Source organism: Oryza brachyantha, chromosome 4, assembly GCF_000231095.2.
Source record: "Oryza brachyantha chromosome 4, ObraRS2, whole genome shotgun sequence".
Taxonomy (NCBI): Eukaryota; Viridiplantae; Streptophyta; class Magnoliopsida; order Poales; family Poaceae; genus Oryza; species Oryza brachyantha.
Genome location: NC_023166.2, coordinates 6,430,497 through 6,445,530, shown reverse-complemented (window position 1 = coordinate 6,445,530; position 15,034 = coordinate 6,430,497). Strand labels below are relative to the sequence as shown.

General features: G+C 41.6%; 1 protein-coding gene across 1 annotated transcript; it reads left to right on the top strand.

The window, feature by feature from the left end:
- Positions 1-1,527: 1,527 nt before the first annotated feature.
- On the top strand, positions 1,528-8,490 carry LOC102711800 (metal tolerance protein C4). Its single transcript, XM_015835909.2, has 13 exons — positions 1,528-1,938; positions 2,034-2,091; positions 2,846-2,978; positions 3,085-3,140; positions 3,429-3,543; positions 3,668-3,725; positions 3,801-3,919; positions 4,115-4,234; positions 5,456-5,557; positions 5,633-5,705; positions 6,286-6,353; positions 8,043-8,103; positions 8,178-8,490. The coding sequence occupies exons 1-13, from the start codon at positions 1,611-1,613 to the stop codon at positions 8,300-8,302; spliced, it is 1,416 nt and encodes a 471-aa protein (XP_015691395.2). The 5' UTR covers positions 1,528-1,610; the 3' UTR covers positions 8,303-8,490.
- The last annotated feature ends 6,544 nt before the right edge of the window (positions 8,491-15,034 follow it).

The following is a 15,034-nucleotide window of genomic DNA, read 5'->3' as shown; positions in this document are numbered from 1 at the left end:
GCGGTGGGGGAGATGGGTATATCGGTGGCATTGGAAGGTAATTTTTCTATATGAAAGGGGTATTTCTATATTTGGTTGGTTGGATTCAGGTGAAAAACCCACTTTTTACAGATTCACGTGGCCTGTGTAAATTTGAGAATCGTTTCTCATGTTTCACCTCAGAATCAGAATCACGAACAAACCGTTTGGATTGGATTTTGCTAATTCTACAGAGAATCGAGGTCGAGAATCCCTACCAAACGGGGCCTATAATTAATCCGTTATTAGCATATGTGGGTTACTATAGCACTTATACTAATCATCGACTAACTAGGCTCAAAAGGTTCATCTCATGATTTTCTCCATAACTGTGCAATTAGTGTTTTTCATCTATGTTTAATGCTTTATTTAGATGTCTAGAGATTCGATCCGATGTTTTTGAGAATTTTTTTGGAAACTAAGTGCACGTACAAAGGTGCTTAATAGCCAACTCTCTCAATCGCCACATAATCAAATTTGGTGACATGGAGGAAAGAGAGGAACAAAGAGAGAAAAACTGTTGCCATACATGACAGCGACTTAGAATCGACTATTAGTATTTATTCCAGGAAACTTTCTTGCATGAGGGTGTATAAAAAAGAAACTAGCATAATAAAAAAATTTTATTGCATTGATATAGAAACCACGTCTGACTCTATTTTTATCTTTATATGTATCTTTATAAAATAGATTTTAACTATGGACGTAAATGTTAGGACGAAATATATTTCGGTAAGAGAATCTAGAAGTGATTCTAGAAGCAGTTTTTCTAAGAGAGACTGGGCCAACCCTAGCGTCCACGCATCCACCGTTGGCTCCTCCATCGCTCTCCGCCGTTCACTCCATCGCCGTCTCCACCTCCACCTAGGGATGGCAATGGGTAAATACCCATCGGGTATTGGTACCCCATACCCATACCCACCATTGAAATTTAGACCCACCAAAATCCCTATACCCGTCACGGGTATAAAAAATTCCCCATACCCGTACCCGTCTAGGTAAGCCTCATCCGCGGGTCACCCATTTACCCGCCAAATTTGACATGATAATAAAAATAACACAAAATATTTTGATCCAATTGTAGCAACCAGCCAACGACAAGGCATCTGCATCAGTCACACAATACCATAAATCCCATCAAGTAGTACTTAAATAGTAGTAGACAATATATAAATCCACGTAATTTTATATATGGGTTGAGGCTTAAATACCTAGTGTTTCATATTGGGCTAGCCTAATTTCATATATGGGCCAGAATGTTCATTTGGGTTTCCGGGTATTTATTATCCACGGGTAAACGGGTATGGGTATCATAGGAACGTTCTCATACCCACGTACCCGTTATGTGAAAGTATTTACCCGTTTATTTAACCACACGTAATACATTTAACCCATATCCATACCATAATAAAGTAAATATCCCGTCGGGTCTTCGGGTCGCGGATCCCCGTTGCCATCTCTACCTCCACCTCCGCCAACCTCTCTATCATTTCCCTCCCTCCCTCCCCCTCCCTCGCATGGAAGCCGCGCCCCGCCCGCAGCAACCGCAGCCTCCGCGGCGCCGGCGCCGGCACCCGCACCCGCGCCACTAGATGCGCCGCCCCTTCGCCGCCGCCGCGGCACTCCGCCTCCGCCTCCGCGCACTCTCCTCCTCCTCCTCCTCGTCTTCCTCTTCCTCCTTTCCCCGCCTCCCCTCCTCGCCCTACCCTCTCCACCACCTCCTCACCTCCCGCCGCGGCGACGGCGGCGGCGACGACGACCGCGGCCGGGAGCGCCACCCGTCGCCTCCTCCTCCTCCTCACCCCCGCCCGCTCTACGGTGTCCTAGGACTACGCGGGTGGCGGACGCTCCCCCCGGCCGCGTCCCCGCCCCGGGGCACCGTCGCCGACGCGCCTCCCGTGCGGCTCACGCTCTCCCGCAGTAAGACGATTGCGCCCCACCCCTTTCCCTACTTCTATTTCGCCGTACTTTCTTAGGTCGCTTGCGTATTCTTGTTGTTGTTGTGGTTGCTGCAGGTTATTCTCTGCGTGTCGCCAAGGGGAAGAAGAAGGCGCACTTTGACGACGAGCACAGGTGAGCCCGATGCCCCCATTTTTGCTACCTCAAGTTAGGACTCTTCTTGTATAACATGATAATAATAATGTGTTAAACTTCTTATGTACGTCTTGTCTTTGCAGTGTGTAGCTTAGAGTGTACATTCTTTTGGTCATGCAATCGTATAGATTTTTGGGTTAAGGGCAATCGGTTTGTAAGTTTTTTTTATATGAACCATTTGCATTAAAAGGCATGCACTTGTCACTTGACATCCTTTATCTGATGCTTTGTGTGGGTGTGGGTGTGGAGGGTTAAGGAATATATGCTTCTCTGGTACAATGCAACAGAAATTCTCTGTTGCCTCTGTGATGTGATTTGACATAAATGTTATTCCTCCCACAAAATGGTGGTAGGGGGATTGGATTATGTTAAGGTTGAGAGGAAAGGACTGTGGAAATGTATGGGATTTACCTATTCCGTAATCTGTACGTGAAGACAAGCAAACACTATCCTCCAATCAAACGTGAAAGATCCAGTTTGAATTGCTTCTTACATTCATATCAAATATGTTTCATGATGCTTACTGATAAAAAGATATGTTGTGTTGACCCCTTTTGTTTATTTTCTCCATATGGTAAAATAAAACAATTATAAAAAGAGTATTGGATATTATTTTTTTATTTGTTCAATGCATACATTGACAACTTTATGTGCGATATTACATGTTTGTATCATTCACAAGCTTATCTATTACATTCTCTTTCATGTTGGTGCTAATGGAATGTGATCTCAGCCATCGAGCAGTTAATACAGCACTGTGGTGTAATTTTCTTGTCTTTTCGTTGAAGTTTGGTGTATGGCTCTCAACATCTAGTCATGTTATGCTAGCAGAGCTCGTGCATTCAATTGCCGACTTTGCGAACCAGGTAGCTTTGTCCATTCCTGTTGTAGTTGATATTTCTACTTTTCTATCTATTTTAGAAGATTTGTTGAAGATTCATATCCAGGGATTAACGGTTGATTAAAAACCAGGCTCTTCTTGCATATGGCTTAAGCAGCTCAAGACGTGCTCCAGATGCTCTACACCCGTATGTATATATTGTCAGTTTTGAAATACATGCTTTGGCAACAAACAAATAGGACTCTGTTTTATTACTTCTGTTTGCTTCCTTCCATATAGTCAGTCCCTCTTCGTATGAAAAATTCACTGATTTTCATCAGACCAAACTGTCTTTAATTGAAGGCAAACAGTGAATCTGATACTATTGTCATGCCATTAGAGCTGGTCACAATAGAACCAGTGATAAGGCTAATTGTGATGTGCCATTAACTGGTATTGTGCCTCATATCTTGACAACTGATTTATTTTTCTGCAGCTATGGTTATTCAAAAGAAAGATTTGTATGGTCCTTGATATCTGCAGTTGGCATATTTTGCTTGGGTTCAGGTGCTACCATTGTGCATGGAGTTCAGAATTTATGGAATTCTCAAGTATGATGCATATGATGCAAATGCATCATTTTATTCACCAGAAGATTTTACATGTGTTCCATCTTATTAGCAAATCTTTGGTACCCAAGAACAGTTGATATATGATGACACTTTTATTTGACAGCCTCCTGAGAACATCCACTATGCTGCATTAGTGATTGGTGGGTCCTTCCTAATTGAAGGTATTACATGCTTGCTACTTGGCATTATAACCATGCATTAACTTGTTATAATGGAGTCATCCTGTTGTCCCTTAGGTGCTTCACTTCTGGTTGCTATAAAGGCTGTTAAAAAGGGTGCAGAAGCTGAAGGAATGAGCATCTGGGACTACATATGGCGTGGTCATGACCCAACTTCAGTTGCTGTCATGACTGAAGTGAGTGATGTGTTCTAGACTACCTTAATACATTTATTCATGTCACAATGAATTTTTGTTTATAACACTGTTGATGTTTAATGGCTCATAAGTATTATACGGTGATGCAATCTTAATCAGATCTTTTATTCACTTACCACTCATTTCCTATTTCTTTACTTGATTCCCTTCTCATATCCCTGTAATGTCCTACAGGATGGTGCTGCTGTTACAGGTCTTGCAATTGCTGCAGCATCTTTGGTGGCTGTTCAAACCACAGGAAATGCTATGTATGATCCAATTGGCTCCATCATTGTTGGTAACTTACTGGGAATGGTATGTTAAACGCAGTTGGCTGGATATAATGCAATATTTATTCAATTAGTTGCTTCCTTATTGAATTATCATTTGGTATTGCATAAATGGATACCTCTTAGTCAGGTCCAGATATTACCATTCAATCATTTCTTCACAATTAAATAACTGTGACAATCTGGTATCTTTTATCTCACCTATCTGGTTAAACCTCTTATTTCTTCTGTTTTAATTGTTGCTGTTTACTGCATCGAATGTATCTCGATCAATATAAAGTGCCAACCGGTGCTTTGTTCATTTGTACGCAATAGAAAACAGTATTTTGGCAGTCATAACAAATGAGAAAGTACATAATCTTGAATGGGTACAGTGTGGTTATCACCATGGTCAGATGTCAGCAGTTGTGGAACCCCAAGACAAAATGATTCATGTCTGTGTTATTTTGGGTGTTTTCTTCATAACGAATTTACCTTATGACATGTCTGATTCCTAAGGTATTCCTAGAAGTAGAAAGGTAGTAGCTGTGCATGTGGAGGTTATTTTCCTGGAACTTTATATGGTTTCCTGGAACTTTATATGGTTTACCTTACAGTATTATTGTTCTAAAGGAGATTTGGGTACCAAGTACTGATAAAACTAAATTTGGTTAAACAGTTCTGGCTTGTACACACCTTAAACCTTGTCTGGTTAGTATGGGGCAACAATAGAACTCTGTAAAACCATAGAATTGCAATTTTTCTGAAAGACCACTTTTTTCTAACTTCACAAAACTCAACTGAAACAGTATTAGCTGAAAACCAGCTTTAGTTGATACTACCTCCATTCCAAAATATATGCATTTCTAGGTTGTTTAGCATAGACTAAGGAAATGCCAAAATATTCCCCCTTTAGTCACTTCAGTGGTCAATTTTTGAATTTTCAATTGATTAGATTTCCTTTCTAAGCATCTGATTGGCCCTGAAATCATTGGAATGATTGAAATCATGGGAATTAGTGCAGAAATGCTTATATTGTGGTACAAAATTTGAATGCCAGAAATGCTTATATTTTGGGACAGGGAGTGTTTGTTTTCAACTTTTCAAATGCCATCCAAACTGAATGGGAATTAAAACTATTCCAAAAAACTAGACCATATTGTGTGTGCAGTCCAAAAAGTTTTCTGATTATTTGCTTCTCTATTTTGTTTATTTCTGTCCATGTCTTGTTTTGAATTAAACTTTTCAATATCTGTGCTCTCTGTAGGTTGCTATTTTTCTCATTCAGAGGAACAGACATGCTTTAATTGGCAGGGCTATTGATGATCATGACATGCAGCGTGTTCTTGAGTTTCTGAAGTCTGATCCGGTAAAAAATTGCAGATATCCTTATTCCATTAGATGATTTTCTTTGTTATGAAGCTGATTTCCTTTCATCATGCAGGTTGTAGATGCTCTTTATGATTGCAAAAGTGAGGTGATTGGACCAGGATTCTTTAGATTCAAAGCTGAAATCGGTACAGCTCTTATATTCTTGCTTCTTTGGAGTGGCTCTTTTGTTTTTATTGTCAATTTCAGCTAATACTTATGATTGGAGTCCCTTTTAGATCGAGACATCTTTATTTACAATTGTTCCATGGTTCCTTGGAGTGACTCTTTTGCTTGAAAGTTTGTGCTAGAGCTTTTATTGTGGTTAATCTCGTCTCTGTTTGACGAAGTGCTAAACTGTACATGACCAAAGCTGGTTTTATCCATCAGCAGAGAACCGTCATACCTTCTAATCGTTTAGTATATTTCTTATTGCTAATAGAAACACCGTCTTCATCAGTTCATAATATACTGTTAATAGTTTTGTGTTACTTTAGTCGAGAACTTTCTGAATTCCCATGGTAGCAAGTTCCTGCAGGGTTTTTTCTTTTCCCCGTGTGGGCTAGTGTGTATGTTTGTCTAGTTTGTCTGTAAGTTCATGTTCCCATTGAAGCCCTTGCTGATCTGTTGAGCTCATCTATAATTTCGGTCCTGTTACTCTCTTATTCTATTTACCCCACTCCCGTTTTGCTCTTTCCCTGACTATTTGCTGACCTAACCATCTCATAGATTTCAACGGAGTTGTCCTGGTGCAGAATTATTTGGAAAGAACTGGGCGAGGAGAATGGGCAAAACAGGTGCTCTTTTGCTCTGAAAATTAGTAAACCAATTGCTCATGTATTAGCTATAGTTTGCATTATAGGTTACTATGTTACTCTATGACTGGTATATTCTAACTATGGGTAAATTCTCAGCTGACTGTTAGCATTTGGTACAAGTTGTGTTCAGCACACTAATATTATTCCAGCATTACAAGTTACATATATTGCTATCTACCTTTAATAGAAAATTGGCAAAAACCATCCATAAGTCACTGCTTCTGAAAAATAATCCTGATATCTACGATCATTTACTCCGCAACATGAGTGTAGTGACCTTTACTACAGCCTGAACTCCTAGTGACGGTTACCTTTTTCTCATGGTTTTAATTATCCTACATGCTTGTTTTTAGATACTGAGGATTTCGATACTTGTTCTAGTAATATATGATTAAGTGATTTTGGTAGTTATGCAAGATTTTAGTCAAATTTTATGTACTTAATTTGCTTACAAGTATTGGAAACTCTAGGGACAACCATGTGGCCTAGCGGTAGACGATATGGGTATGTATGGTAGTTGTGGTCATGAGTTGAATTCTAATTCCTCTTATGTCAATGCCAACATGATATGGTAGGTGTGACCATATAAAATATGAGAATGAATGTTTGAACCTCTTAAACAAGCATTTAAATACTTTGAAGATGGACCACAGATGACAAATATGAAAATGGTGCTATAGGGATTGTTTACATAACTTCATGGTAGCTTGATTTATGAGACAATTATATACAACCGAGTTTATGGAAGGCATCTTGAAAGAGTTGGTGGCTTGGAAGGTTTTATGGATTTCCCCTAGAATCTATGAATAGTATGTGTGCCCTTGTTTGCAATGTTATCTGATCGTCCGATTAATCGCGGTCTGATCGGTCCCCTGACCTCGATTAGGGCATTCTAAACAATCTGGCCGATTAGGTTTTTGATCGTCCGATTAGGGACATCAGATGCTCCAAACGATCAGGCCGATTAGGATGTTTTGGGCCAGCCTAGACAATCTTTTGTCACTTAAAAATTTAGTTGGGCTGGCCCATTATTTGTAGGGTTTCTTTCCCTCAAAGGTAAGTACCATCTAACCCTCAAATAATATCTCTATTGTTGCATATTATGCTGCTCACGAGATAGTATATAGAATTATTAATGTTCCGGTAAATATACCGCAGTACTGTACCGATCAGCCTCGATTAATCGGGCTGATCGATGATTAATCGTCCTAATCGACCTAATCGTTGCCATGGCGATCAGGTCTGATCGGCCGATCAGACAACATTGCTTGTTTGTAAGATGACGATATCAAATCCCATACCTCATTTTGGCTTGCGATTTCATGCACTTTGCATATATGATCTTAAATGATAATTAAAGTTTTTTTAGATAAAATTGAATGGTCAAACGTGTGACAAAAAGTTAATGACATCATCTATTAAAAATACGGAGGGAGCATCTTTCGTAGATTCAGTTGAACCATCATAGAGAAGTGATGCCAAACTGTGCAAAGATGCACCACTCGTACTCCAAAAGACACTTGTTACCGGAGTTAGTAATACATCAATAAATCGTCAAAACTAAGAAACAACCTTTTGCTTCACCACTTATTTCATTCCATGAAAAATAGGATATACCACAGATATTTAGATCCCTGAGCTTTTTGTGTTTTTTTCCCCATTTTACAGTTCCGGGAGGCTTCACTGTCTGAGGATGATTCAGAGTTGATAAGGGTCATGTCTAACTATGGTATGCAAATTCTTTTTGCTTTTAATATGAAATTTATGCTAATTATCCTTGTCTGAAAAACACTGCTTGTACAGGTGAGGATGTAGTCGAAGCTCTTGGGTATGAGGTGGATCGGCTGGAGTCAGAGATCCAAAAGATTGTGCCTGGGATTAGACATGTCGACATTGAAGCACACAACCCAGAAGGGCTCTCTCTTTAGAGTAACAATTTTGTAGATTGTGGATCTATTCTCCATTCGATTGATCACACACTTGCTGTCAATGCCCCCATGATATTTTTTTTCCATAACCTGGACATTTATCCCGAGCGATTTCGCTGTTGTTGGCTTGTTGCCATGTAAGAATGAAAAGTTTATAAATTAGCTGCAGAGAGAAAGTATGAATGCCAGAAATCGGATGTCATGTTTTCTTTTTATAAAAAACGATGGATACATTTTCTACTTCAAACCAGCAGTGAAGAATGGCATGAAAGGAGGGAAAAGCTGCTTGGAAGCTCATTATTTGTGCACGAGGGAAAATTGATGTGTAATGTAAACCCAGAAAATTGGTAGTTGCTGGACTAGAAAATTTTGAACGGATGTAGGAGTAATCAACATCCCCTACCTTTGTGTGTACGGGCTGACAGACAGGCAGTCACAGTACATTCTTTGTATCAATGGCTTGTATCAAAGCGCGACAGTGGAACAGCATGGTTCCCTCCACTGAACGATCTTGGCTGCTAACGTCCCTCCCTCCTAAGATATAACTACCTTTATATTCAAATTGTATTTGGCCTGTTATTTCTTACAAACTAGTCTCTCTATTTTAAAATTTTAGCTCTTGGCACGACTATTAAAGAGAGGTGTAAAAAGACTAGATTTTTATTGCTAAGCTGTGTTCTTTTATGCGGATTATTCTTAGATTTTTCCTAGATTTTCGTGTACACGTTTTCCAAACTAGTATGCGATGTATTTTTTTTGCAAAACGTTTCTATGTACAAGTTCGTCATCTCATATTTTTAACATAGATTTTTTTAACTTTTTGGTAGCTAAGTTACCTATGATGGGTGAAGACCCACTAGACTTAAGGTAAAATTTACCTTTGATGAGCCGCAACTGACGGGTAAATATTTTAAGACATCACTGGTAGTTTTTATTTATGATGTGTTAATAAGGAGTGGAAACTGAGCCAAAAAAAATTAATTTCATAGGACGATGTAACATGCCTATGACATGTAGATTATAAGCAAAAAATAATTTCATAATATATTGCATTTGGCATCCACAAATCACATAAAAACCCAAGCATTCCAAACACACAACCTAGTGGTGGGCAACCGACGCATGGGGACGACCTTGTGGAGGCTCGATCCGGTGCGATTTTTTTAAAAATATTTTTAATAAATAATTTTATTGCTAAATTTTGGTGAAAAATATTTCCACCATTTAAATCTTTTAGCATGTCTCCCTCACGGCGTGATAAAAGAGCTGTCACACCAGTCTTGTTATGCTACCATCGCTAATATGACAAGACAACGCTACTATGACAAGTAACTTGCGTGGCAGTGTAATCCTGTCACATTAGACGAAGTGGCATGATCAAATTATTTATACGGTGAAAATATTTATCTTAGAGATCTAGTAATAAAATTATTTATTAGAAATGTTTAAAAAAATTAAAAAATTCATCGGGTGCGCACTCCCGAATAGCCTTGAGGAAGCTCCTTTGGACTCCGCCGCATGCGGTGGCCTCCACTTCGTTCCTCAGTGCAAAGCTCTCAACCTGAAACCTACAGAAAGACCCAGCAAAGCTCAGAAAAAAACCTAACTGCACTTCTTGGGCTGTGGAAGGAAGCGGCAGCGTGGTGCGGGTAGCAAAGAAGTATTCATTCCATTACATACTGTAAGACTGATCTTGTAGATTTATATATGTGCTAATGAATCTAGACACATATATAATATACAAAACATATACATGGATACATAGATGATATAATATGAAACGGATGAAATATAACACAAGAATGCAAAACTCAAACTTAATATGATCGATGTACAAGAAACTGGTAATGCCTACTGCTAGATTTCAAGAACGGGCCGACGGAAAGACAAGATGCGCTCCTGGAAGAAGACGACGACGGCAAAGACAAGCACACGACATTCTTTGAGCAAAAAAGAAGCATTAATTGGACAGTGCTGTGCTATCATCAGGTGAGTGCTCCGCATCAATTGATCGATGTGCTGCTTTGCTTTAAGACAGCACATGGCCAAAGTAACCAGGCAGCATTGAGACGAGGTGAAGACGATACACACACACAAATACATGTTAGATTGATCTCCAGTCTTATTAGCCCAACGGCTAATAGGCCTTGATCGCGCCCTGATCGAGGACGTCCAGCCCAAGTAGGCTGGTGGGCCCCCGTGTTCTAGAGTTCCAGAGTTCGCCCCACCACCACTCCACCCCACAAACCCTAATCCGATTAAGGGAGGCGCAGCTAGTGATAGGATACGCCACCGCCGTGCCTCAGCCTCGCCGGAGCCGCCACGACTGGGATATCACTGACCACTGTCGCCGCCGTCAGCTCCAAGCTAAACAACGGCGACGATGGCTGGATCGTCTTCTTCCTCTGCGAGCGGCTCCACTGGTCGGTGCTCTAACCCTAACCCTAGTTTTACCATCCGTGCAAATGTTGTTCTTCCATTCCAAATAGTATACCCAATCGATGCTAGACCTAGGTGATCCCAAATAGATTCTAACAATGGTATCAGAGACATCTAGGGTTCTAGATTGGTTCGGGGATTGAAAATCCAAAGAGAAAATAAGAGGGGATTCGATCTTCAAAAGAAAACCAAAAGCAAACAGAACAGAAAAGAGATGGATGGAAAGGGGAAACCCTAACCTCCGTCATAGCCGCCGGTCGTCGTTGACGCCGCGCGGTTGTCTCTCCACCTCCATCGCCGGTGTGCGCACTCCAAGGTGGCGGACGTCGGCCACTGTGGGGACGTTGCCGCGTCGGGTCGAGGAGGAGGAACAGAAAGAGGTTGGGTGCAGCCGTGAGGCCGCTCGACGGCAGCGCGCCTACCTGAAGGCGAGCGCGCGCGCTGGCGAGGGGGCTCGCGGCGGTGCCGCCATCTCCATGGCCGCCGTCTCTGCTCTCTCGCTCGCGCGGTGGGGAAGTGATTGAGACGGTGTGGGGAGGGGGGGAAGAGAAAAGAAGGGCGCGTCGGCCGGCGCGAGGACGCCGACGACAGCAGCGCGAATAGCTGGCCATGGCGTGGCGGCGCGAGGGCGGCTGGCGGCGGCGGCGCCGCTCGGCACGACCGCACCCGCGCGAGAGAGATGCAAATGACCTAGGGTTAGGGTTGTTCGGGCAGCGGCGGCTGGGTTGGGGTTTTGTTCACCCCGATCTGGCCGGCCGGCTGTCCGATCCCCTCAGCCCTAGATCGGACGGTCGGCGTCGACCGGACCGAGATTTGGCCCATGAGGGTAGCGCACGGAGGCCACTTTCCCGGCCCAGGCCCAGGTTGCAGCCTGGGTGGGGGGAGCGCCTGTGGGAAAGGAAAAAAAACTGGTCGTGGGCCGAGTATTCTTCACCTGAAAAGTCCATTTTCAGTCCCTCGCGGCCAATTTAAAAGAAAAGAAGTCTGTTTTAGGCCCCTGATCGCAGAATGTCTCAAATTTAAAGCTATTGAATGTTTATTTTATATTTTTCTATACAATTTGAACCAACGGGACAATTGTTTAGAGAATATTTAAATGTTTTTTCCGTTGCAAATAGATTAAATTATTGAAATTTGATGTTTCTAAAATTAAATTTTGAACCAACGTGGGAATTTAATTTTGGTGACATTGAACATGTGCTATGATATTGGATTTTGACCAACGTTTTAATCGCAATATCACAGTTATGGCCCTATGTGTTATGTCTAATTTTACCAACCAGTAATTTAGGCCTAGTACATAATACAATTATAGTTAAATTTTATCTTTGGTTTTGTTCTCACTATACTTGACTGTTTCAGGTGGCTACTCCTTGATGGGTTGTATTGAAGACATACCAACCCTGAAAGGAGACAATTATGGTGAATGGAAACGAAAGCTCGACCTTGCATTCATCTTGGAAGAGGTGGACTGGGTGTTGACCACCCCATGTCCTACAGAGCATACTGCTTTAGTCAGAGGCGCCAATGATTCTGATGCAGACTGGGAGAAAAGAGAGAGGGACCATGCTCCCAACGTCATGTCTTATGACATAGAGAAGAAAAAGTTGGCCTTAGCCAACAAAAAATGTTTGGCTATGGTAAAGAATACCATTGAGCCCACAATATTGGGCTCAATCCCAGAGTGTGAAACTGTCGCAGAGTACTTAGACAGAATAAAAGGGCCAGTTTACTGGTTCCTCAAAGACTTATGCGACACAGCTCATTAAGCAGCTCACTTCAGAGAAGTACCGTGGAGGTGGTATAAGAGACCACATCCTACGAATGAGTGACATGGCTTCTAAGTTGAAGCCAATGAACCTGGGCTTAACAGAAGAATGGCTAGTCCATCTAGTCATGGCATCTTTGCCAAAGTTGTTTGACAACTTTGTTGTCAACTTCAACATAAGCCCAGAAACATGGAACTTTGAAAAGCTCATCTCGAATTGTGTTCAAGAGGAGGAGAGGATTAAGGAGTCTACTGGTGGCTCCATTAACTATCTTAATTTGATTAAGAAAAAGGATAAGTGTCCCCACTGCAACAAAACAGGGACCAAAGGTCCTCTCCTTCCTCAAAAGCCAAACAGCCACAACCTCATCATCAGCCACAGCAACAGCAATTCTCTGCTGAAAAGGATCAGTGTCTTCACTGTCGGAAGACAGGGCATTACAAGAAGGATTGCCCTAACTTCCTAAAGATGATCATGGCTAAGAAAGGTGAGAACATCATTACATTTGTAAATGAATCTCATTATGTTGGTAATTCTAGATCCACATGGTGGGTTGATTCTGGAGCAACCATTCATGCTTGTAATTGTTTGCGGGCATTCCATTCGACGAGGACTACACTAAGAAGTGAAAGTTCCATTAAAGTCGCCAATGGAGTAGAAGAAGAGGTTGAAGCTGTTGGAGATGTCTCTCTTGCGCTCCCAAGTGGCTTTACCATTCGACTTAGAAATGTTTTCTATGTTCCTTCATTACAAAGAAACTTAATAAGTGTTCCCAAACTTGATTTGGATGGTTATCATTGTCGTTTTGGAGACGGCAAATGCGAAATATGGTGTAATAATGAACGCATTGGTCTTGCCATGTTGCAAGATGAGCTTTATTTATTATCTCTATCTAAAAGTGTGAATGTAGTGTCCTCGTCGACAACAGAAAATAAGAAAAGAAAGAGAACTCCCAATGTCTCATCGAAATTATGGCACTGTCGTTTAGGCCATATTTCGAGGGGGAGAATTGAGAGACTAGTTAAGAATGAGATTCTTCCTCCATTGGAGTTCTCAGACTTAGAACAATGCATAGATTGCATTAAAGGCAAATTTGTAAAGAGCATAAAAAAGGGTGCAACTTGTTCCACGGGAAACTTAGAGATCATTCATACAGACATTTGTGGTCCATTTCATGTGAAAAGCGTGGATGGCTATGACTCATTCATAACATTCACAGATGATTACTCCCGCTATGGTTATATTTATCCAATTAAAGAAATATCAGAAGCTTTGGATAAATTTAAGATCTTTAAGGCTGAAGTTGAAAATCAGCATGACAAAAAGATTAAAGTAGTAAGGTCTGACCGTGGGGGGGGGGGGGGAGTACTATGGTTGACACACGCCATATGGGCAAGTGCCTAGACCTTTTGCAAGGTTCTTATTAGAAAATGGAATTGTAGCCTAGTACTCTACACCGGGCGAACCTCAACAGAATGAAGTAGCTGAAAGGCGTAACTGTACCCTCATGAATATGGTGCGCAGTATGATGAGCTATTCCAACCTACCATTGGGGTTATGGATGGAGGCGTTAAAAACCGCCATTCATATTCTCAACAGAGTTCCAAGCAAATCGGTGCCCAAAACACCGTATGAGCTATGGAAAGGAAGAATACCCTCGCTAGCTCACCTCCGTGTGTGGGGGAGTCCTGCAGAGGCTAAAGTATTTATCCCAACCATTGGGAAGTTGGACCCAAAGACAGTGAGCTGCCATTTTATTGGCTATCCTGAAAGATCAAAGGGTTACCGTTTCTACTGTTCCGACAATTATAAAAAGTTTGTAGAAACGAGACACGCCATCTTCTTGGAAGACGAGATGATTAGGGGGAGCTTGGTAGTTTGAGAGATTGATCTTGAGGAGAGGCGGGTGTCAGAACCCGCTCTGTCGACTCAAGAACCTTTCTTCTCTCTACCTGCTGATGTCAGGCCAACACCATCAATTTCGTTTGACGTTGTGGTACCAACTCCTGTTGTTACCCCTCCTGTGGCAACAATGAATGAAAGTGAAGAACCTGCCACACAGGATTCAACAGAAACTAATGGCACACAAGAGGAGGAGCCTCAACAGCCTCAAACAGATAATGTGCCTAAACAGGAGGCCCCTAGAAGGTCTAAAAGAGTTAGAAGATCGGCTATCCGTAATGACTATAAAGTTTGTAATATAGAAGAGTCTCATATGCAGGATGATCCCACCTCACATGAAGAGGCCATGAGAAGCGCTCGCTCATCTGAATGGTTGGAAGCCATGAAAGATGAAATAAAATCAATGAAATTAAACGATGTCTGGGATTTAGAACAAATTCCTAAAGGAGCCAAAACAGTAGGCTGTAAATGGGTCTACAAAACCAAATATGACTCTAGAGGGAATATAGAAAAGTTTAAGGCGCGACTTGTGGCAAAGGGTTTCACCCAAAGAGAAGGAATTGATTACAACGAGACATTTTCTCCAGTCTCATGTAAAGATTCCTTCAGAATTATAATGACA

Excerpts from the sequence above, each read along its gene's own strand:
- LOC102711800 (XM_015835909.2), top strand. The coding sequence starts at position 1,611 with ATGCGCCGCCCCTTCGCCGCCGCCGCGGCACTCCGCCTCCGCCTCCGC. Across the intron at positions 3,726-3,800 it reads TGGGTCCTTCCTAATTGAAG|GTGCTTCACTTCTGGTTGCT; the intron begins GTATTACATGCT and ends GTTGTCCCTTAG. Across the intron at positions 6,354-8,042 it reads GAGGAGAATGGGCAAAACAG|TTCCGGGAGGCTTCACTGTC; the intron begins GTGCTCTTTTGC and ends CCCATTTTACAG.